A 25708-nucleotide genomic window follows, 5' to 3' on the forward strand; every position below is an offset into this window, starting at 1 on the left:
ATATTGAATTGATTTTTGTGCATAATGTAAGATAGGAGTCCAGTTTTTCCAAAACCATTTATTGAAGAGACCATCCTTTCTCCACTATATATGCTTGGCTCTTGTGTCATATATTAATTGATCATATATGTGTGGGTTTATTTCTGGGCTCTTTATTCTTTTCCATTAATCTGTGTTTTTATGTGAATACCACACTATTTTGATTACTATGGCTTTGTGATAGAGTTTGAAATAGAATACAGCTTGTTCTTTTTTTCAAGATTGCTTTGGCTCTTTGGGGTTTTGTTTTTTGGTTTTTTTTTGTCATTCCATACAAATTTTAGGCTTTTTCTTCTATTTCTGTGAGAAAATATCATTGGAACCTTAATGCAGGCTGCACTGAATTTACAGATCACTTTAGATAGTATTGATATTTTAATATTATTCTTCTGATCTATGAACACTAAGTATATTTCCATTTATTTGTATCTTCTTCAATTTCTTTCATCAGTGTCTTATAGTTCTTAGTGTACAGATAATTTCACATCCTTCACATCCTTAAATATTTCCCTAGGTATTCTATTCTTTAATTTTTTTACTTTCAACCTTTCTGTATTTTTATGCTTTAATATGTCTCTAGTAAACATATAGTTTAAATTTATTTTTCATCAATTTTTCTCTCTTAATTGATATATTTAATTGGTATATTTACTGATATATTTAGATTTATTTCTACTCTCTTACTTGTGGATCAACTGTCTTATTTTTTTCCTCTACTTTTTTAGAATCTTTTGGATTTTTTTTTTTGTCATTCAATTTTCCTCTACTAGAGTAAAAATTCTACATACTACTTATATTATAAAAAAAGAAATTTTTAACAGGAATACCTAACTTATTAAAGTCTTTACTATTCTCCCAAACAATACAAGGACCTTAGATTATACTATAATTGCAGTTAATTCCAAATCTAATTTCTTTCCTAATGTACATAATTATCATGCATTTTGATTCTATTTTATTTTCTTATCCATAAGATTTAAATTACTAATATATATTTATATTACATGCATATATATACACTCATTCAGTGTTTACTACATTTATCATGTTGGTTGCTCTTTCTACTTGTTTCTCAGATCTTCCCTCTGGGTCATTTTCTCTCTCCAAAAAACATCTCTTAGTGTTACTTTGTTTGTTATTGAAGTATAATTGACACACAATGTTACATTAGTTTCAGGCATACAATATAGTGATCTGACAACTTTATACATTACAAACCGCAAGTGTAGCTCCCATCTGTCACCATACAAGGCTATTACAATACCATTGACTATATTCCCTATGCTGTAGCTTTCATCCCTCTGACTTATTCATTACATCATTTAAAGCCTGAACGTCCCACTCTTCTTAATTCCTTTTTGCCCACACCCATCCTCTCCAATAACTAAACTCTAGTTTATTCTCCATATTTATGGCTCTGTTTCTAATTTTTTGTTTGTTCATTTGTTTTGTTCTCTAGATTCCACATATAAGTGAAATCGTATAATATTTGTCTTTCTCTAACTTATTTCACTTAGCATAAAACACTCTAAGTCTATCCATGTTGTCACAAATGACAAGATCTTCTTTTTATAGCTGAATAAAAGTCCATTGTGTGTGTGTGTGTTATCACATCTTCTTTATCCATTCATCTAGTGATGTACACTTGGATTGCTTCCATATCTTAGCTATTATAAATAAGGCTGCAATGAACATGGGGGTATATATATCTTTTCAAGTTAAAGTTTTTGTTTTCAAACTTAAACAGGTGAAACTAGGAAAGGAAAAAGAAAAAAGAACTAATCCAAGTAACTCATCAATATAGAATTTAACATATACCTTATACTCAGTCTTGGACAAGAATGCTGCTAAGGGTGAGGGGGGCAGGTAGTTCAAAAGAAATCACAAAATCTTTTTAGTAGGTTTGTTTTTGTAGTGATATAGGAGAAGAAATTCCTAAATGATCTTGGAAGTATTATAAGATTGAACAAAAGAGTAAATGTATTGATGTTAAGAGTTAGAATTCTAACTGTGGAAAGAAAGACGTATACATATGAAAAGAAGGAAGGTAAGAATAAGCCCTGAGTTGAGAGACTGGTATTAAAGGTGTCTGTGACAACTCCAGATTTCTTTTTTTTTTTTAAAGATTTTATTTATTTGAGCGAGAGAGAGAGACAGCGAGAGAGGGAACACAAGCAGGGGGAGTGGGAGAGGGAGAAGCAGGCTTCCCACTGAGCAGGGACCCTGATGTGGGGCTCGATCCCAGGACCCTGGAATCATGACCTGAGCCGAAGGCAGCCACTTAACAGACTGAGCCACCTAGGCACCCCGAGAACTCCAGATTTCTAAATATGTCTATTCATGTATATATGCACTTTATTTGTAAATAGGAATATAAGTATATGAACTGTGTATATGTATATATGGGCATACCTACATAGATTTCCTAGTTCTGTCTGCTGAAATGGCATAAAAGCATTTATTCCAGGATCACTGGACACAATTAACTATCAGATCTTGGTTTCTAATGCCACTCCTCATTAAAGAAACAGGATTTTATCAGCAAGACAGTGAATATGAAGCCTGAAACCCTCCTTCCCCTGGAAAAACAGGGATTTAACATCAAACAAACCAAATGCCTCTGAGAAATCCAAAAACCAGTTAAAAGTTTCTTGTATCTTAGGCAAAGACAAAACCAACCACATCAAAGTCCACTAAAAAAGATTTGATACTCTCAACATTAACTTGCCAGATCCTCTCCTTATTCTCACATGGCAGCACAATTGGGAAGAAATCCTCAACTCTTGTTTTCCCCTTGGGGATGGAATGGAGTAGAATACACAACCAATATTTTGACATTTGGGGCAAGGGGTTATCCAAGCAGGCAGTTTCCCTCTTGCCTCTATCCAAGTACTGACAACAACAGAATGCCAGATTGAGAATCTCTGAGAACTAAGACTAGAACACACGATGCACTAGGGTTTGCAGTACCAAAAACAGACACAGGGTGGAGCTCCTGTGCTGAAATTTATAGCAGCACCAGCGAGGCACTAGGGGGAGTACCTGAGTAGAAACCTACAAGCCTCTTCTAATAGATTACGTGCACAAGCCCAGAGAAACACTTACTCAAAAAAGACTGAAGAGGTCTCCAGAATCCAGGCAGACTGAAAGGAGAAAGTCCTCCCTATAGGAAATCAGACCACAAAATCTAGAAGAGTTGGTTGACGCTTCAGATGTCAGATCTGAACAACAAAAATTAACAAGACATACAAAGGAAAAGGGAAACCATGGCACATTTAAAATTAAATCTCCAGAAATTAAAGAAGCAGAAATATACGAATTGCCAAAGAATTCAAAATTGTCATAATAAGGATACTTAATGAGCTAAAAGAGAGCACGAAAAGACGACAAAGGAAATCAATACATGAGCATGAGAATACTGAGAAAAAAATATGAAGAAAATATGAAGAAAAACCACACAGAAATTCTGGAACTAAAGAATACGATAATTGAATTGGAAAAAATCCATTACAGACACTCAACAACAGACTTAACCAGGTAGAAGAAAGAACCAGCAAACTAGAAGACAAGACTTCCAAAATAATCAAGGCAGAAAAGGGGGGGGGGGGGGAGAAAGAGAGAGAGAGAAAGAGAGATCCTAAAGTACATATAGGATACCATGCAACAGAACAAAATATGTATTATGGGAATTGAAGAAGGAAGAAAAAAGGGGCATGGAACTTATTTGAAGAAATAATGACTGAAAATTTCTCAAATCTGAGGAGAAAATAGACATACGAATTCAAATAACTTTGAAAACTCCAAATAGGAAAATACCTGAAGAGATCTACCCTGAGATCAAACTGTCAAAAGTCACAGAGAATCTTGTCGACAGCAAGAGAAATACAACTCAGTACATACAAGAAAGGTCTTATCAGATCATCAGCAGATTTCTAACCATGAAGATTATGGGCTACAAGGGAACAGGATTATATATTCAATACACTGAAGGAAAACCTACCAAACAAAAATACTTTATCTGGCAAAACCATCCTTCAAATATGAGGGAATCAAGACTTTCCCAGATAAAAATAACTACTCAAAGGAAATCATCACCACTAGACCTTCCTTATGAGAAATCCTGAAGGGAGTCCTAAAAGTCCTAAAAGTTAAGGAGAAACGACAATAAACATCAACACAAAACTACATGAAAATATAAAATTCCCTGGTAAAGGTAAATATAGCCACAAGTATCCTGTAGTATTGTAAAATACATGAATAGATCACTTACAAATCTGGCACAGAATTTTTTTAAGATGGAAACTAATTAATTATAAATTTAAAGTAATGGCTATGCAATGTAAAAAGAGGTAACTTATGTCATGAGTAACAAAATAGGAGGGACAGGGATATAACTAATAGAGTTTTTATAGGCAATTGAAGTTGTTTTCACTTTAAAATAGATTGTTATAACTTTAATAAGTTTTATATAATTGCAATGGTAACCACTAAGGAAATTTATATAGAATATACACAAAGGAAAATGAGAAAGGAATCAAAATATGTCATTACAAAAAAAAAATCAACAAAACACAAAAGATACCAAGAGAGGAAAAGAGGAACCAAAAGCTACCAGACAAACAGAAAACATTAACAAAATGGCAACAGTAAGCCCTTCCTACCAGTAATTACATTAAATGTAAATGGATTAAACACACCAACAAAAAAACACAAATTGAATTATTTTTCTTAAAAATAAAAAAAAAAGATCCAACTATATGCTACCTATAACAGGCTCTCATTAAATCTTAGGACTCACATAGGCTCAAAGTAAAAGGACAGAAGAAAACATACCATAGAAAAAGGAATTTAAAGAAAGCAGGAGTGGCCATTCTCAGACAAAATAGAGATTAAGACAAAACTATCAAAAAAAGAAGGATGGTATATAGTGATATTAGGGTCAATTCACTACGAAGATAAAACAATTATAAATATACATACACCTAACATTAAAGCACCCAAATATATGAAGCAAACACTAACAAAACTAAAGGGAGAAACAGCAACACAATAATAGTAGGACATTTCAATATCCCCACTTTCAGTTATGGCAAAAACAATCAGACAGGATATCAATTAGAAACAAAGGACTAAACAATACTGTAAAATAGACATAACAAACATACAGAATACCCCACCCAACAACAGCAAAATACATGTTCTTCTCAAGCATACATAGAACATTCTCCAAGATAGATTACCTGTTAGGACACAAAACAAGTTTTAACAAATTTAAGATCACAATCACACAAAGCATTTTTTCAAACAAAATGGTGTAAAACTAGAAATGAATAACAGAAAGAAAACAAAAATCCACAAATATGTAAAAATTAAACAACACCCTCTTCAACAATCCATAGATCAAAGAAAAAATCATAATGGAATTTAGAAAATATCTGAAGGTAAATGAAAACAAAAAACAAAATACTATGGGATTCAGCAAAATCAGTACAAAAAGTTTATGGTAGTAAATGTTTACATTTAAAAATCACAAACAAACAATCTAATCTTTCACCTAAAGGAACAACAACAAAAAATTTTTAACCCAGAGTTTGCAGAAGAAAGGAGATAATAAATATGAGAGCACAGATAAATGAAATAGAGAATAGAAAAAAATCAATGATACCAAGAGTAGTTTTTGAAAAGATTAACAAAAGTGAACAAGTGCTTGGCTATATTAAGTATGAAAAAAAGAATATTCAAATAGCTAAAATTAGAAATGAGAGAAGAGATATTACAATGATATTCTCTCAAAGACAAAAGATCATAAAAGACTATTGGATAACCTAGAAGAAATGGATAAATTCCTAGAAACATACAACCGATCAAGGCCAATACACGAAAAAATAAAATAAAAAAAAATCTCAACAGACCGGTAACTAGTGAGGACATTAAAGCAGTAATCAAAAACCTCCCAAAAAAGAAAAGCCCAGAACCAGATGGCTTCACTGAAGTATTCTATCACTTAAAAAAGAATTAACACCAACCTTTCTCAAACTCTTCCAAAGAATCAAAAAGGAGGAAATTCCCAAATCAATTCCATAAGGCCAGCATTATTGCGATATCAAAACTACAAAGAGGAGCAAGATGGCGGAGGAGTAGGAGACCTGGATTTCGTCTGGTCTCAGGAATTCAGCTGGATTGGGATGAAACCATTCTGAATACCTATGAACTCAACAGGAGATCGAAGAAAAGAATACAAACAACTCACTGAACAGAAAAGCAACCACTTTCTGGAAGGTAGGACGTTCAGAAAAGTGAATCCAAGGCGATATTCAGGAAGACAGACGGTAGGGGAGGGGGCCTCCGTTGGCCACTTCTGGCAAGTGATAGAGCCGCGGAGCACAAAATCGGAACTTTTAGAATTCAGCTCTGCTGAGGGACGTCACTCCAGTGGCTAAGCGGGGGGTAGAACCCTCGCGGGACAGTGTGGTCTCAGGACCCTTGGTGTCACAGAAAGACCGGGGGTGCCTGACTGCTGCAGAGCTCCCAGGTATTGGAGCAGGGAAGCTGGCTGCAGAGCCGGCTACAGAGACGAGGTGCGGGCTCTCAGCTCAGGGTTGCCATAAACTGTGATCGGTGACACAGTCGGGCCACTGCTCCTCCAGCAGGGACCCAACAAGTGGCAGATCCAGGGAGACTCCCCTTCCTCCCCTGGGAGGAGCAGCGCGGGAGCGCACCTCAGGGATCTGCTGGGTTTGGAAACTCCACACCGAGTGGGGTGCGAGAGATAGAAACACTCAGTCACAGGCCAGGTGAGCACAGAGTGTGACTGGAGATCAGGGAGACAGGAGTGATTGACGGGTTTTCTCTGGGGGCTCACTGAGGAGCGGGGCCCCGAGTTCTCGGCTCCTCCAGGGCAGAGACTGGGAGGCTGCCATTTTCACTCTCGTCCTCCAAAGTTGTACGGAAAGCTTGCAGGGAACAAAACATCCCAAGAGTAAACCCAAGCAGATTACTTAGCCCGGACCGACAAGGGCGGGGCAATTCTGCCTCCAGCAAAGACAGTTGGGAACCACGGCAACAGGCCTCTCCCCCAGGTGATCAGCAAGAAAAGCCAGCCAAGACCAAATTTACCGATCAATGAGAACGGCAAAACTCCAGTGCTAGGGGAATACTGCACATAGAATTCATGGTTCTTTTCCCATGATTCTTTAGTGTATCAAAGTTAATTTTTTTAATTCTTTATTTTTTGAATTTTTCTTTTTCCCTTTTTCAACCAACATCTTATCAATCCTTTTTTAAACAAATTTTTTTAATTTTTCATTTTTAGAGTCATATTCTATCCCTTCATACTAGTTACCCTTATTTTTGGCATATATATATAAGTGGTTCTCTCTTTAAAATTTTGAGATACTGTTTCTTCTAACAGATCAAAATATACCCTAAAATTCTAGTGTATGGCTTTGTTCTAGTCTCCTGCCTGATCATATTCTCTGCCTTTTTTTTTCTTTTTTTTTCTCTTTTTTTAAATCTTTCTTTTTTCAAACAAATTATCTTATCAATTCCTTTTATAAATTTTTTTATAATTTTCATCCTTACAATCATATTCCATCCCTTCATCATATCAACCCTTATTTTGTACATATGTAAGTCTTTCTTTCTTTACAATTTTGGGAGGTACTTTCTTCTAACAGACCAAAATACACCCCAAATCTAGTGTGTGGCACTGATCTATGCACCAGCCTGATCATATTTGATCATATTCTGTTTTTTTCGTTTTGTTTTGTTTTTGTTTGTTTTTATATTCTTCTTTTTCTTTTTCTTTTTTCTCTTTCTTTTCTCTTTCTTTCCCTTTCTTTTCCCCTGGTTTCAGGTCTTTTCTGATTTGTATAGAGTATATTTGCTGGGGACGTTGTTACCCTGTTAGCATTTTGTTCTCTCATTCATCTATTCTCCTCTGGACAAAATGACAAGACAGAAAAAATCACCTCAACAAAAAGAACAAGAGGTAGTACCGTCTGCCAGGGAGCTACTAAATACGGACATTAGTACGATGTCAGACCTAGAGTTCAGAATCATGATTTTTAAAGATACTAAACTGGGCTTGCAAAAAGCATGGAAGTTATTAGAGAAACCCTTTCGGGAGAAATAAAAGAACTAAAATCTAACCAAGTCAATATCAAAAAGGCTATTAATGAGGTACAATCAAAAATTGGGGCACTAACTGCTAGGATGAATGAGGCCGAAGAGAGAATAAGCAATATAGAAGACCAAATGATGGAAAATAAAGAAGCTGAGAAAAAGAGAGATAAACAACTACTGGATCATGAGGGCAGAATTCGAGAGATAAGCGATACCATAAGACAAAACAACATTATAATAATTGGGATCCCAGAAGAAGAAGAAAGAGAGAGAAGGGTAGAAGGTATAATGAGGCAAATTATAACAGAGAAGTTCCCTAATGTGGGGAAGGAAACAGGCATCAAATTCCAGGAGGCACAGAGAACCCCTCTCAAAATCAGTAAAAAGAGGTCAACACCCTGACATCTAAGAGTAAAACTTACGAGTCTCAGAGACAAAGAGAAAATCCTGAGAGCACCTTGGGAGAAGAAATATGTAACCTATAATGGTAGAAACATTAGATTGGCAACAGACCTATACACAGAGACCTGGCAGGCCAGAAAGGGCTGGCATGATATAGTCAGAGTACTGAACGAGAAAAATATGCAGCCAAGAATACTATATCCAACTAGGCTGTCATTGAAAATTGAAGGAGAGATAAAAAGCATCCAGGACCACCAAAAACTAAAGGAATTTGCAAACACTAAACCAGCCCTACAAGAAATATTGAAAGGGGTCCTATAAGCAAACAGAGAGCTTAAAAGCAGCATAGATCAGAAAGAAACACAGACAATATACAGTAACAGTCACCTCACAGGCAATACAATGGCACTAAATTCATATTTTTCAATAGTTAACCTGAATGTAAATGGGCTCAATGCCCCAATCAAAAGACACAGGCTATCAGATTGGATTCAAAAACAAGACCCATCAATATGCTGTCTGCAAGAGACTATTTTAGACCCAAAGACACCCCCAGATTGAAAGTGAGGGGGTGGAAAACCATTTACCATGCTAGTGGACACCAAAAGAAAGCTGGGGTGGCAATCCTTATATCAGACAAATTAGATTTTAAGCCAAAGACTATAATAAGAGATGAGGAAGGACACTATATCCTACTTAAAGGGTCTATCCAACAAGAAGATCTAACAACTGGAAATATCTATGCCCCTAACATGGGAGCAGCCAATTATATAAGGCAATTAATAACAAAAGCAAAGAAACACAACAACAACAATACAATAATAGTGGGGGACTTTAACAACCCCCTCACTAAAATGGACAAATCAACTAAGCAAAAGATCAACAAGGAAATAAAGACTTTATTTTTTTATTTTTTATTTTTTTTAAAGATTTTATTTATTTATTCATGAGAGACAGAGAGAGAGAGAGAGAGAGAGAGAGAAGCAGAGGGAGAAGCAGGCTCCCAAGGAGCAGGGAGCCCGATGCGGGACTCGATCCCAGGACCCTGGGATCATGACCTGAGCTGAAGGCAGACGCTTAACCGACTGAGCCACCCAGGCGCCCGGAAATAAAGACTTTAAATGACACACTGGATCAAATGGACTTCACAGACATATTCAGAACATTCTATCCCAAAGCAACAGAATACACATTCTTCTCTAGTGCCCATGCAACATTCTCCAGAATAGATCACATCCTAGGTCACAAATCAGGTCTCAACAGGTACTAAAAGACTGGGATCATTCCCTGCATATTTCCAGACCACAATGCTTTGAAACTGGAACTCAATCACAAGAGGAAAGTCAGAAAGAACTCAAATACATGGAGGCTAAAGAGCGTCCTACTGAAGAATGAATGGGTCAACCAGAAAATTAAAGAATTTAAAAAATTCATGGAAACAAATGAAAATGACAACACAACTGTTCAAAATCTTTGGGATGCAGCAAAGGCAGTCCTAAGAGGAAAGTATATAGCAATACAAGCCTTTCTCAAGAAACAAGAAAAATCTCAAATACACAACCTAACCCTACACCTAAAGGAGCTGGAGATAGAACAGCAAAGAAAGCCTAAACCCAGCAGGAGAAGATCAGAGCAGAAATCAATGAAACAGACACCAAAAGAACAGTAGAACAGATCAACGAAACTAGGAGCTGGTTCTTTGAAAGAATTAACAAGATTGATAAACCCCTGGCCAGACTGATCAAAAAGAAAAATAACCAAATAAATAAAATCATGAATGAAAGAGGCGAGATCACAACCAACACCAAGAAATACAATTATAAGAACATATGATGAGCAACTATATGCCAGCAAATTAGATAACCTGGAAGAAATGGATGCATTCCTAGAGATGTCTCAACTACCAAAACTAAACCAGGAAGAAATAGAAAACCTGAACAGACCTATAACCACTAAGGAAATTGAAGCAGTCATCAAAAATCTCCCAACAAACAAAAGCCCAGGGCCAGATGGCTTCCCAGGGGAATTGTACCAAACATTTAAAGAAGAATTAATACCTCTTCTTCTGAAACTGTTCCAAAAAATAGAAATGGAAGGAAAACTTCCAAACTCGTTTTATGAGGCCAGCATTACCTTCATCCCCAAACCAGACAGAGACCTCATCAAAAAGGAGAATTACAGGCCAATATCCTTGATGAACATGGATGCAAAAATTCTCACCAAAATACTAGCCAATAGGATCCAACAGTACATTAAAAGGATTATTCACCACGACCAAGTGGGATTTATCCCTGGGCTGCAAGGTTGGTTCAACATCCGCAAATCAATCAACGTGATACAATACATTAACAAAAGAAAGAACAAGAACCATAGGATCCTCTCAATAGATGCAGAAAAAGGATTTGACAAAGTACAGCATCCTTTCTTGATCAAAACTCTTCAGAGTATAGGGATAGAGGGTACATACTTCAATATCATAAAAGCCATCTATGAAAAACCGGCAGCGAATATCATTCTCAATGGGGAAAAACTGAGAGCTTTCCCCCTAAGGTCAGGAACAGGGCAGGGATGTCCACTATCACCACTGCTATTCAACATAGTATTAGAAGTCCTAGCCAGAGCAATCAGACAACAAAAAGAAATAAAAGGCATCCGAATCGGCAAAGAAGAAGTCAAACTCTCACTGTTTGCAGATGATATGATACTTTATGTGGAAAACCCAAAAGACTCCAGCCTAAAACTGCTAGAACTCATACAGGAATTCAGTAAAGTGGCAAGATATAAAATCAATGCACAGAATTCAGTGGCATTCCTATACACCAACAACAAGACAGAAGAGAGAGAAATGAAGGAGTCGATCCCATTTACAATGGCACCCAAAACCATAAGATACCTACGAATAAATCTAACCAAAGAGGCAAAGGATTTGTACTCAGATAACTATAGAATACTCATGAAAGAAATTGAGGAAGATACAAAGAAATGGAAAAACGTTCCATGCTCATGGATTGGAAGAACAAATATTGTCAAGATGTCAATGCTACCTAGAGCAATCTACACATTCAATACAATCCCCATCAAAATACCATCCCACTTTTTTTCAAAGAAATGGAACAAATCATCCTAAAATTTGTATGGAACCAAAAAAGAGCTCAAATAGCCAGAGGAATGTCGAAAAAGAAAAGCAAAGCTGGCGGCATCACAATTCCGGACTTCCAGCTCTATTACAAAGCTGTCATCATCAAGACAGTATGGTACTGGCACAAAAACAGACACATAGATCAATGGAACAGAATTGAGAGCCCAGAAATGGACCCTCAACTCTATGGTCAACTAATCTTTGACAAAGCAGGAAAGAATGTCCAATGGAAAAAAGACAGTCTCTTTAACAAATGGTGTTGGGAAAATTGGACAGCCACATGCAGAAGAATGAAACTGGACCATTTCCTTATACCACACACAAAAATAGACTCCAAATGGTTGAAAGACCTAAATGTGAGACAGGAGTCCATCAAAATCCTAAAGGAGAACACGGGCAGCAACCTCTTCGACCTCAGCCGCAGCAACTTCTTCCTAGAAACATCACCAAAGGCAAGGGAAGCAAGGGCAAAAATGAACTATTGGGATTTCATCAAGATAAAAAGCTTTTGCACAGCAAAAGAAACAGTCCACAAAACCAAAAGACAACTGACAGAATGGGAGAAGATAATTGCAAATGACATATCAGATAAAGGGCTAGTATCCAAAATCTATAAAGAACTTATCCAACTCAACACCCAAAGAACAAATAATCCAATGAAGAAATGGGCAGAGATATGAACAGACATTTTTCCAAAGAAGACATCCAAATGGCCAACATGAAAAAGTGCTCAACATTGCTTGGCATCAGGGAGATCCAAATCAAAACCTCAATGAGATACCACCTCACACCAGTCAGAATGGCTAAAATTAACAAGTCAGGAAATGACAGATGTTGGCGGGGATGCGGAGAAAGGGGCACCATCCTACACTGTTGGTGGGAATGCAAGCTGGTGCAACCACTCTGGAAAACAGTATGGAGATTCCTCAAAAAGTTGAAAATAGGGCGCCTGGGTGGCTCAGTTGGTTAAGCGACTGCTTTCAGCTCAGGTCATGATCCTGGAGTCCCGGGATCGAGTCCCACATCGGGCTTCCTGCTCAGCAGGGAGTCTGCTTCTCCCTCTGACCCTCTTCCCTCTCGTGCTTTCTATCTCTCATTCTCTCTCTCTCAAATAAATAAATAAAATCTTTAAAAAAAAAAGTTGAAAATAGAGCTACCATACAATCCAAAAATTGCACTACTGGGTATTTACCCCAAAGATACAAATGTAGGGATCCGAAGGGATACGTGCACCCTGATGTTTATAGCAGCAATGTCCACAATACCTAAACTGTGGAAAGAGCCAAGATGTCCATCAACAGATGAATGGATAAAGAAGTTGTGGTATATATATACAATGGAATATTATGCAGCCATCAAAAGGAATGAGATCTTGCCATTTGCAACGACGTGGATGGAACTGGAGAATGTTATGCTGAGTGAAATAAGTCAATCAGAGAAAGACATGTATCATATGACCTCACTGATATGAGCAATTCTTAATCTCAGGAAACAAACTGTGGGGTGGGAGGGATGGGGTGGCTGAGTGATAGACATTGGGGAGGGTATGTACTATGGTGAGTGCTGTTAATTGTACAAGACTGTTGAATCACAGATCTGTACATCTGAAACAAATAATGCAATATATGTTAAGAAAAGAAAAAGAAGATAGCAGGAGGGAAAGAACGAAGGGGGGCAAATCGGAGGGGGAGATGAACCATGAGAGACGATGGACTCTGAAAAACAAACTGAGGGTTCTAGAGGGGAGGGGTGTGGGGGGATGGGTTAGCCTGGTGATGGGTATTAAAGAGGGCACGTTCTGCGTGGAGCATTGGGTGTTATACACAAACAATGAATCATGGAACACTACATCAAAAATTAATGATGTAATGTATGGTGATTAACATAACAATAAAAAAATTTTAAGAAAAAAAAGTACACAAAGACACAAGAAAACTACAAATATCCCTGATCAATAATGATAGAAAAAAAGGATGCAAAAATCCTACAAAATACTAGCAAAAAGAATTTAAAATCACATTAAGGGACACCTGGGTGGCTCAGTCGGTTAAGCATTCAGCTCAGGTCTTAGTCTTATGATCGTGAGTTCAAGTCCAGGGTTGGACTCTATGCTGGGCGTAGAGCCTACCTTAAAAAAAAAAAAAAAGAAGCACACATTAAAAGCGTCACACTGTAAAACCAAAAAGGATTTATGTCTGGAACACAAGCCTGGCTCACTGTTTGCAATAACATGAAACGATGTAATACAACACATAAACAAAATGAAGGACACGAAACACATGATCATCTCAACAGATGCAGGAAAAGCTTTTGATAAAATTCAACACTCCTTCATGAGTGAAAAAGAAAACTCAATAAACTAAGAATAGAGGAAAACTAACTCAACATAAAAATCCATATATAGGGCTCCTGGGTGGCTCAGATGGTTAAGCGTCTGTCTTTGGCTCAGGTCATGATCCTGGAGTCCTGGGATGGAGTCCCGCATCGGGCTCCCTGCTCCTTGGGAGCCTGCTTCTTGCTCTGCCTCTCTCTCTCCCTGTCTCTCATGAATAAATAAATAAAATCTTTAAAAAAAAAATCCATATATAAACAGGCCATAGCAAAGAGCATATTCACTGGGAAAAGACTAGTAGGTTCTTCTCTAGGATCAAGAATAAGGCAAATCTGCTCATCTCACCAGCACTATTCAGCATAGTACTGGGAGTTCCAGAGAAATTAAAAAATAACAAAAATAATAAAAGGCAAACAAATTGGAAAAGAAAAAGTAAAATTATCCCTCTCTGCAATTGACATGATCTATATGTAGGAAACACTAAAGATTTCACACACACACACACACCTCACACTCACACAATGTTAGAACAAATAATTCAGCAAAATTGCAGGACACAAAATCAACACTCAAAAAAATCAGTTATATTTCTATATATTAACAATGTCCAATGCAAAAAGGTACTCGACATCACTAATCATCAGGGAAATGTAAATCAAAATCACAGTGAAATACTACCTTACACCTGTTAGAATGGCTATTATCAAAAAGATAAGAGAAAACAATTGTTGACAAAGATTTGGAAAAAAGGGAATCCTATGCACCATTGGTGGGAAGGGAAATTGGTACAGCAGCTATGGAAAACAGTATAAAAACTCTTCAAAAATTTAAAAACAGAACTACCATATAATCTAGTGATCCCACTTCCAGATATATATCCAAAGGAAACAAAATTAGTATCTCAAAGAAATACCTGCACTCCTATGTTCACTGCAGCATTATTCACAAAAACCAAGATATGCAAACAACCATATCTTGCCCATGGGTGGATGACTGGATAAAGAAATCATAATACACACACACACTGTGATATTATTCAGCCATAATAAAATATGGAAGTCCCACCCTTTGTGACAACATGGGTGAATCTGGAAGACCTTATGCTAAGTGAAATAAGCCAGACACGAAAAGACAAATATTGCATGATCTCACTAACATGTGGATAAGGAGAAAGAAAGAAAGAAAGAAAAGAAAGAAAAGAAAGAAAGAAAAAGAAAGAAAAGAAGAAAGAAGAAAGAAAGAAAGAAAGAAAGAAAGAAAGAAAGAAAGAAAGAAAGAAAGAAAGAAAGAAAGAAAGAAAGAAAGAAAGAAAGAAAGAAAGAAAGAAAGAAAGAAAGAAAGAAAGAAAGAAAGAAAGAAAGAAAGAAAGAAAGAAAGAAAGAAAGAAAGGGCCACCAAACTCATAGTAACACAGAGTAGAGTGGTAGTTACCAGGGGCTGGGGGTCATAAAGAGTTATTGTTTAATGCATATAGTTACAGTTTTGCAAGACGAAAAGAGTTCTGAGATGGAAAGAGGTGATCATTGCACAATATTAATGTATTTAATACCACTGAACTGTACACTTAAAAATGGTTAATATAGTAAGTTGTACAGTATGTATATTTTGCCACAATAAAAGATTAGAAAAGATTATATCAATGTACATATAAATGAATGTGCATATACAGACATACACAGCATGTGTGTGCATATATGTGTGTGTATAAATGTGTATATGTGTATATATGTGTTTGTGTGTATATACACACAGCATGCTAGAAAACATTTTCTAAAATGTTAATGGTGCGTATATACTAGATTGAGATTACAGGTAACTTGTTTTCCTATATGCTTTCCTCAATTTCAAATGTTCCACAATAATATGTTTACAATCAACAGCTCCTGGGTGGCTTAATCAGTTAAGAATCCAACTCTCGGTTTCAGCTCGGGACATGATCTCAGGGTTTTGAGATGCAGCCCCCAATTCAGACTCTGTGCTTAGTGGGGAGTGTGCTTAAGATTCTCTCTCCCCTTTCCTCTGTCCCTTCTCTCACTCATGCATTCTCTCTCTCAAAATAAATAAATCTTTAAAAAATAATAATATGTTTACAATCAGATAAGACACAATAAATACTATTTTCCAAAAGTCAAAAAATAATAGAAGTCGATCCCATTTACAATTACACCCACGACCATGGGTCTTTGTTTCTCAAAATCCATGAAAATACAATCAGAGAAGTAAGTGACACCATGAAACATTCCAATGTCAGAATTATTGGGATCCCTGAGGGGGTGGAGAGAGAGAGAGGACTAGAAGATATATTTGAGCAAATCCTAGCTGAGAACTTCCCTTATCTGGAGAATGAAACAAACATGCATATTCTAGAGACAGAGAGGACCCCTCCCAAGATCAAGGAAAACAGACCAATGCCCCAGAATGTAATAGTAAAATTCGCAAATCTTACAACCAAGGAAACGATCATAAGGGCAGTTAGGGGGAAGAGATTCTTTATTACAGAGGGAGGAACATCAGAATAACGTCAGACTTATCCACAGAGACCTGGCAAGGCAGAAAGGGCTGGCAAGACATATTCAGGGTACTAAATGAGAAGAACATGCAGCCAAGAATACTTTATCTGGCAAGGCTGTCATTTAGAATGGATGGAGAGATGCAGAGCTTCCAAGACCAGCAGAAACTGAAAGAATATGTGACCACTAAGCCGGCCCCACAAGAAATATTAAGGGGGGTTCTATAAAAGGAGAAAGACCCCAAGAGTGATATAGAAGAGAAATTTACAGAGACAATCTATAGAAACAAGGACTTCACAGGCAACATGATGACAATAAATTCATATCTTTCAATAATCACTTTCAATGTGAACAGCCTAAATGTTCCCATGAAATGGCACACAGGGTTGCAGACTGGATAAAAAGACAGGACCCATCCATATGCTGTCTACAAGAGACTCATTTTGAACCTAAAGATACATCCAGACTGAAAGTGAAGGGATGGAGAGCCATCTTCCATGCCAACGGACCACAAAAGAAAGCTGGGGTAGCAATTCTTCTATCAGACAAATTAGATTTTAAGCTAAAGACTGTAGTTAGAGACACGGAAGGACACTATATCATTCTTAAAGGGTCTATCCAACAAGAAGATCTAACAATTGTAAATATCTATGCCCCCAAGATGGGAACAGCCAACTACATGAGCCAACAGTTAACCAAAATAAAGAGTCAGATTGATAACAATATGTTAATTGTAGGAGACCACAATACTCCACTCTCAGCAGTAGACAGATCATCTAAGCAGAAAATCAACAAAGAAACAAGAGCTTTGAATGACACACTGGACCAGATGGACCTCATAGATATATACAGAACATTCCACCCTAAAACAAATACTCATTCTTCTCGAGCACACATGGAACTTTCTCCAGAATAGACCACATACTGCGTTACAAATCAGGTCTCAACTGATACCAAAAGATTGAGATTATTCCTTGCATCTTCTCAGATCATAATGCTTTAAAACTGGAACTCAATCACAAGAAAAAATTTGGCAGAAATTCAAACACTTGGAAGCTAAAGACCACTCTGCTCAATAATGTTTGGGTCAACCAAGAAATCAAAGAAGAACTTAAACACTGCATGGAAACCAATGAGATTGAAAACACATCGGTCCAAAACCTATGGGCTACTGCAAAGGCAGTCCTAAGAGGAAATACATAGCCATCCAAACTTATTCAAAAAAACAGAAAAATCTCGAATTCACCAACTAATTATACACCTTAAAGAACTAGAGAAAAGGCAAAAATGACTAAGCCACGTATTAGAAGAGAAATAATTAAGATTAGAGCAGAGATCAATGAATTAGAAACCAGAAACACAGTAGATCAGATCAACGAAACTAGAAGCTGGTTCTTTGAAAGAATTCATAAGATCGATCAACCACTGGCCAGACTTATGCAAAAGAAAAGAGAAAGGACCCAAATTAATAAGATTATGTTGAAAGGGGAGAGATCACGACTAATACCAAGGAAATAGAAACAATTATTAGAAATTATTATCAACAACTATATGCCAATAAATTGAGCAACCTGGGAAGAAATGGATGCCTTCCTGGAAACCTATAAACTCCCAAGACTGAAACAGGAAGAAATTGACTACCTGAATAGCCAATAACCGGTAACAAGATTAAAGCAGTGATCAAAAACCTCCCCAAAAAAACAAGAGTGCAGAGCCTGATGGATTCCCTGGGGAATTCTACCAAACATTCAAAGGAGAAATAATACCTATTTTCCTAAAGCTGTTTCAAAAAATAGAAACACAAGGAAAGCTTCCGGACTCATTCTATTAGGCCAACATTACCTTAATCCCCAAACCAGGCAAAGACCCATCAAAAAGACCGATATCCCTGATGAATATGAACTCCAAAATTCTCAGCAAAATCCTAGCTAACAGGATCCAACAATACATTAAAAGGATCATCCACCACGACCAAGTAGGATCTATCCCTGGGATGCTAGGGGTGGTTCAACATTTGCAAGTCAATCAGTGTGATAGAACACATTAATAAGAGGAGAGAAAAGAACCATATGTTCCTCTCAATTGATTCAGAAAAAGCATTTGACAAAATAAAGCATCCTTTCCTGATTAAGACTCTTCAGAGTAAAGGGATAGAGGAAACATTCCTCCAGTTCTTAAAATCCATCTATGAAAAAAACCACAGCAAATATCATCCTCACTGGGGAACAGCTGAGAGCCTTTCCCTTAAGATCAGGAACACGACCAAGATGCCCACTCTCACCACTACTATTCAACATAGTACTAGAAGTCCTAGCAACAGCAATCAGACAACAAAAAGAAATTAAACGTATTCAAATTGGCAAAGAAGAAGTCAAACTCTCTCTCTTCACAGATGACATGATACTTTATGTGGAAAATCCAAAAGACTCCACCCCCAAATTACTAGAACTCATACAGCAATTCAGTAATGTGGCAGGATACAAAATCAATGCATAGAAATCAGTTGCTTTCTTATACACTAACAATGCAACTGTAGAAAAAGAAATTAAAGATATGATTCCATTTACAATAGCACCAAAAACCATATGATACCTTGGAATAAACCTAACCAAAGAGGTAAAGGATCTATACTCTAGGAACTACAGAACACTCACGAAAAAAACTGAAGAAGACACAAAAAGATGGAAAAACATTCCATGCTCATGGATCAAAAGAATAAACATTCTTAAAATGTCTATGCTACCCAGAGCAATCTATACCTTCAATGCCATCCCGATCAAAATTCCAATGACATTTTTCAAAGTGCTGGAACAAACAATCCTAAAATTTGTATGGAATCAGAAAAGATCCCAAATCGCCAAGGAAATGTTGAAAAAGAAAAACAAAGCTGGGGGCATCACGTTGCCTGATTTCAAGCTATATTAGAAAACAGTGATCACCAAGACAGCATGGTACTGGCACGAAAACAGACATATAAACCAATGGAACAGAATAGAGACCCCAGATATGGACCCTCAACTCTATGGACAAATAATCTTTGACAAAGCAGGAAAAATCATGGAATGGAAAAAAGACAGTCTCTTCAATAAATAGTGCTGGGAAAATTGGACAGCTATATACAGAAGAATGAAACTCGACCATTCTCTAACACCATACACAAAGATATACTCGAAATGGATGAAAGACCTCAATGTGAGACAGGAATCCATTGACATCGGCCACAGCAACTTCTTTCAAGATACATCTCCAAAGGCTAGTGAAACAAAAGCAATAATGAACTTTTGGGATTTCATCAAGTTAAAAAGCTTCTGCACAGCCAAGGAAACAGTCAACAAAACAAAGAGGAAACCCACAGAATGGGAGAAGATATTTGCAAATGACACTACAGACAAAGGGATGATTTCCAAGATCTATGAAGAACTTCTCAAACTCAACACCCAAAAAACAAATAATCAAGTCCAAAAATGGGCAGAAGACATGAACAGACACTTCTCCAAAGAAGACATACAAATGACTAACAGACACATGAAAAAATGTTCATTATCATTAGCCATCAGGGAAATTCAAGTCAAAACCTCACTGAGATACCACCTTACACCAGTGAGAATGGTAAAAACTGACAAGGCAAGAAACACCAAATGTTGGAGAGGTTATGGAGAAAGGGGAACCCTCTCACACTGTTGGTAGGAATGCAAGTTGGTACAGTCACTTTGGATAACAGTGTGGAGGTTCCTCAAAAAATTAAAAATAGAACTACCCTATGACCCAGTAATTGCACTACTGGGTATTTACCCCAAAGACACAGATGTAGTGAAAAGAAGGGCCATATGCACCCCAATGTTCATAGTAGCAATGTCCACAATAGCCAAACTGTGGAAAGAGCTGAGATGCCCTTCAAAAGATGAATGGATAAAGAAGATGTGGTCCATATATACAACGGAATATTACTCAGCCAGCAGAAAGGATGAATACCCAATTTTTACATCAGCATGGATGGGACTGGAGGAGATTACGCTAAGTGAAATAAGTCAAGCAGAAAAAGTTAATTATCATAGGGTTTCACTTAATTAGGAACGTAAGGAATAACATGGAGGATATTAGGAGAAGGAAGGGGAAAATGAAGGGAGGGAAATTGGAGGGAGGGACGAACCATGAGAGACTATGGACTATGAGAAACAAACTGAGGGTTTTAGAGAGGAGGAGATTGGGGGAATGGGTTAGCCTTAGCCTGGTGATGGGTATTAAGGAAGGCACCTACTGCATGGAGCACTGAGTATTATATGAAAACAATGAATCGTGGATCACTAATCAAAACCTAATGATGTATTGTATGGTGACTAACATAACATAGTAAAATTAAATTAAATTAAAAAAATAAAATCCTTGAGGAGAACACAGGCAACAACCTCTTTGACCTCAGCTGCAGCAACTTCTTCCTAGAAACATCGCCAAAGGCAAGGGAAGCAAGGGCAAAAATGAACTATTGGGACTTCATCAAGATAAAAAGCTTTTGCACAGCAAAGGAAACAGTCCACAAAACCAAAAGACAACCGACAGAATGGGAGAAGATATTTGCAAATGACATATCAGATAAAGGGCTAGTATCCAAAATCTATAAAGAACTTATCCAACTCAACACCCAAAGAACAAATAATCCAATCAAGAAATGGGCAGAAGATATGAACAGATATTTTTCCAAAGAAGACATCCAAATGGCCAACAGACACAAAAAAAGTGCTCAACATCACTCAGCATCAGGGAAATCCAAATCAAAACCTCAATGAGATACCACCTCACACCAGTCAGAATGGCTAAAATTAACAAGTTAAGAAACGACAGATGTTGGCGAGGATGCAGAGAAAGGGGAACCCTCCTACACTGTTGGTGGGAATGCAAGCTGGTGCAGCCACTCTGGAAAACAGTATGGAGGTTCTTCAAAAAGTTGAAAAGAGAGCTACCCTAACAACCCAGCAATTGCACTATGGGTATTTACCCCAAAGATACGAATGTAGTGATCTGAAGGGGCACATGCACCCCAATGTTTATAGGAGCAATGTCCACAATAGCCAAACTAGGGAAAGAGCCTAGGTGTCCATCAACAGATGAATGGATAAAGAAGATGTGCTATATATGTACAATGGAATATTATGCAGCCATCAAAAAAATGAAATCTTGTCATTTGCAATGACATGGATGGAACTAGAGGGTATTATGCTAAGTGAAATAAGTCAATCAGAGAAAGACAAGTATCATATGGTCTCACTGATATGAGGAATTAGAGAAACAAGGCAGAGGATCATAGGGGAAGGGAGGGAAAAATGAAACAAGACAAAACCAGTGAGGGAGACAAACCATTAGAGACTCTTAATCTCAGGAAATAAACGAAGGGTTGCTGGAGTGGAGGGGGGAGGGAGGGATGGGGTGGCTGGGTGATGGACATTGGGGAGGGTATGTCCTATGGTGAGCACTGTGAATTGTGTAAGACTGATGAATCACAGACCTGTACCCCTGAAACAAATAATACATTACATGTTAATTTAAAATTTTTGTAAATAGTATTATATACATATTATAGGCAAAAAGTATTTCCCAAAATAATTAAATATACTAAAATGTAGATGGGGATGCATATGGATTCTGAAATAAAAGTAACTTTGTTTTGTTAGTCTTTTCAAAAGGTAACATTTGGGACAGTAAAAGGCAGTAAGACCAATAGATTATAGTTCCAAATGGAATCAAAGGATTTTGGAGCCAGAATATTAGACAGTAGTACTTTTACCCTCACTCAATAGTGTATACCAAATAGTATGTACAGTATTATTTCATTCTTTCTAAATCTTTATAACTTTGGAAAATCAGGAAGGGAAACAAAAATATGTTAACAGTAGTTGGTTATCATGGGGAAATAGGATTATGGTAATTTTTGTTTTCTTCTTTATGCATGTCTTTTTTGAAATTTTCATTAATTATGACATATTACTTTTGTAATATAAATTACCTTATTTGGATGGAACTGGAGGGTATTATGCTAAGCAAAATAAGTTAGAGAAAGAGAAATACCATATGATTTCACTCATATGCAAAATTTAAGAAACAAAACAGATGAACATAGGGGAAGGGAAGGAAAAATAAAGTAAGATAAAAACAGAGAGGGAGGTAAACCTTAAGAGACCCTTAACTATAGGAAACAAACTGAAGGTTGCTGGAGGGGTGATGGGGGGGGATGGGATAACTGGGGGATGGGTATTAAGGAGGGCACTTGAAGTAATGAACACTGGGTGTTATATGAAACTGATGAATCACTAACTTCTACCCCTGAAACTAATAATACACTGTATGTTAACTAAATTGGATTTAAATAAAAAAATTTTTAAAACACTAAAATATAAATACTATTAATACTATGTTTTCATTTGTAAATATGAAAATACTAATGACCTAATCAATGCTGTACTTAAAGGAAAATTCACAGATCTAAATGCCTACATTAAGAATAAAAAATAAAACTTTCTAATGCCTTTTATAACTCCTTAAGGCACTGTATTTAGACTAATACTGCTGAATGGATTATCACATTCAAGTTCAAACAACCAGTATAGCTTTAAATATTGTATTACTAAAATTGTTATTAATAACAATTAATGATTTTAATAAATTAATATACAATTTATTAATACAAAATTTATTAACAGTACTAATAATTTAAATCATTAAAATAGTAAATATTTTATACTTGACAGTTTACACAGAATACATACATTATGTTCTTCCTTAGCTGCTTCTTCTAACTGAGCAGCAAATTGTGAACAACATCTCAAGAATGAATTCAGATCATCCCCAACCTTTTGAAAAGAATAACAAAAAAAAGTTACTTTCATTTCAGAATCTATATGCATCCCCATCTACATTTTAGTATATTTAATTATTTTGGAAAATATTTTTTGCCTATAATTTCTGTCCCTTCAAACTTATAAGACAAGAAATCATGCTCTAAATGCTCTACTAGCAAATTCTTCCAGAAAGTGAAAGAGAGTACATTCTGGGGACTGGCCCATTAATGACATATATCCTGCTATGCCTCTTTTATTCTCCCCTGCACCATTGCAGAAAAGCAAGCATCCCAGATTTAAACTCCTGAAAGTTATGAATACCCAAAAAAAGGTAGCCACTCTGTACACAGAAATATATAAAAATATCTCTTTGTGTTAGAAAATGAATGCTCATTATGACTTCTGAATATAATTATACTTGCCAAGAGCTGTAGTCTTTTACCCTCACTCAATGGGCAAATGAACACTTGGAGGAAAAAATAGTGGCAGATGAAAATATCACAAGGACTGAATATTTTCGAGTAGAGCAGTGATTTGTAAATCAGAGACAACCTATGATACACAAACCTCGGATGCTTATATAGAGTTAGGATTCTCACAGAATGTTTTCCATGAGGAATATGTTCATTTAACATCACATTTTAAAACATACTCACAAGCTGATACACTTTTTTTAAGATATTTTATTTATTTGACAGAGAGAGACACAGCGAGAGAGGGAACACAAGCAGGGGGAGTGGGAGAGGGAGAAGCAGGCCTCCCGCCAAGCAGGGAGCCTGATGCAGGGCTCGATTCCAAGACCCTGAGATCATGACCTAAGCAGAAGACAGACGCTTAATGACTGAGCCACCCAGGCGCCCTGCACTTTTTTTTTTTTTTGTCATGAAAAAGACTTATACCCATATATGAGAGGGGAAAAAACTGAATTAATCATTCAGGAGAGTGGGAAAATGAATGAACTAGGTTTACTAATTACAAATATAAAATGAGACTATAAGCATACCTGCGGATTTTTTCTTCTACTCACATTCAGATGCCACAAATATAGAGAAGATGGTGATTGATTTGATCAGGGTTGCAGTTTAACAAAATACAATCAATATAGCATGGCAGGGCAAGAAAGTACATATGCTTGGGAGCAATAATAATAATGGACCATGGAATTTAAGCTAGATAAGTAAGACCACAAGGAGGATTTGGGGCAGTAAAAGGCAGTAAGACCAATGGATTATAGTTTTGAATGGACTCAAAGGACTTTTGGAGCCCGAATATTAGACAAAGTGGGAAAGATAAGAGGTAGTGACCACAGATTAAGATGATTGAAACAAATTATGGAAAAGTTAAAGTTATTGGTTATGACAAAGACTAGAGGATATCATCTTGTCAGTTGCTGAGATAGGATAGAAGACAAGATCATTGGAGGAAAGGAATTCAATGAACTGAGATGTTGGATTATTTGCAAAGATCATCGACATGGATATCAAAATCATCAAAAATTATGACAATAGTGTTGTGAGACAAGTATATAATAGTCTTATAATAGTATCACTTATACTATTATAATAGTATTTTAATGATAATTATAATAGAGACTATTAGTTGCCTACTAACAGGACCTCAATTTTATTGGGGATGCCAACATGCATAGCTAGTAATAATAATAATAAGGGCACCTGGGTGGCTCAGTCGGTTAAGTGTCTGCCTTCAGCTCAGATCATGATCCTGGGGTCCTGGCATCAAGCCCTGTGTTGGGCTCCCTGCTCAGCGGGGAGCCTGGCTTCTCCCTCTCCCTTCCCCACTCCCCCTGCTTGTGTTCCCTCTCTCACTGTCTCTCTCAAATAAATAAATAAAATCTTTAAAAAAAGACAATAATAATAAAATTTCCAGCCTCCTTTACCAATAAGGGTAGCCTCATGTCCCAATCAGGCCAATGAGACAAAAAGAAATTGTTGGGCAGCACTTCTAAAAAGATCTTTAAAAAGGAAGTAGAAATGCCACTTATGATTATGATGTGAAAAGGTATGAGAGGTATTCACTTTGGTGTTAACATCCAGAAAGGACGGGGTACCTGGGTGGCTCAGTCGGTTAAACGTCTGCCTTCAGCTCAGGTCATGGTCCCGGAATACCGGGACCGAGCCACACATTGGGCTCCCTGCTCAGTGGGGGGTCTGCTTCTCCCTCTGCCTCTGCTCCTCCCCCTACTCATGCTCTCTCTCGATCTCTCTCTCAAATAAAAAGAAATTTAAAAAAAAAGAAAATTAAACAACCAGAAGGGAAAAATATATAAAATTATATAATTATCACCCCTTTCCTTGAGGATACTGAAAAGGAG

General features: G+C 36.9%; 1 protein-coding gene across 15 annotated transcripts in view; it reads right to left on the minus strand.

Moving 5' to 3' along the window:
- Nucleotides 1-25708, minus strand: part of CCDC7 (coiled-coil domain containing 7) — a 481360-nt gene that overhangs the window by 436409 nt on the left and 19243 nt on the right. For all 15 annotated transcript variants that reach the window (XM_035729112.1, XM_035729118.1, XM_035729115.1 and 12 more), the window contains exon 4: nucleotides 23305-23388. In XM_035729112.1, the coding sequence (XP_035585005.1) occupies nucleotides 23305-23388 (84 nt within the window). The remainder of the gene's footprint in view (nucleotides 1-23304; nucleotides 23389-25708) is intronic.

Source organism: Zalophus californianus, chromosome 9 (assembly GCF_009762305.2).
Source record: "Zalophus californianus isolate mZalCal1 chromosome 9, mZalCal1.pri.v2, whole genome shotgun sequence".
In the NCBI taxonomy this organism is placed as follows: Eukaryota; Metazoa; Chordata; class Mammalia; order Carnivora; family Otariidae; genus Zalophus; species Zalophus californianus.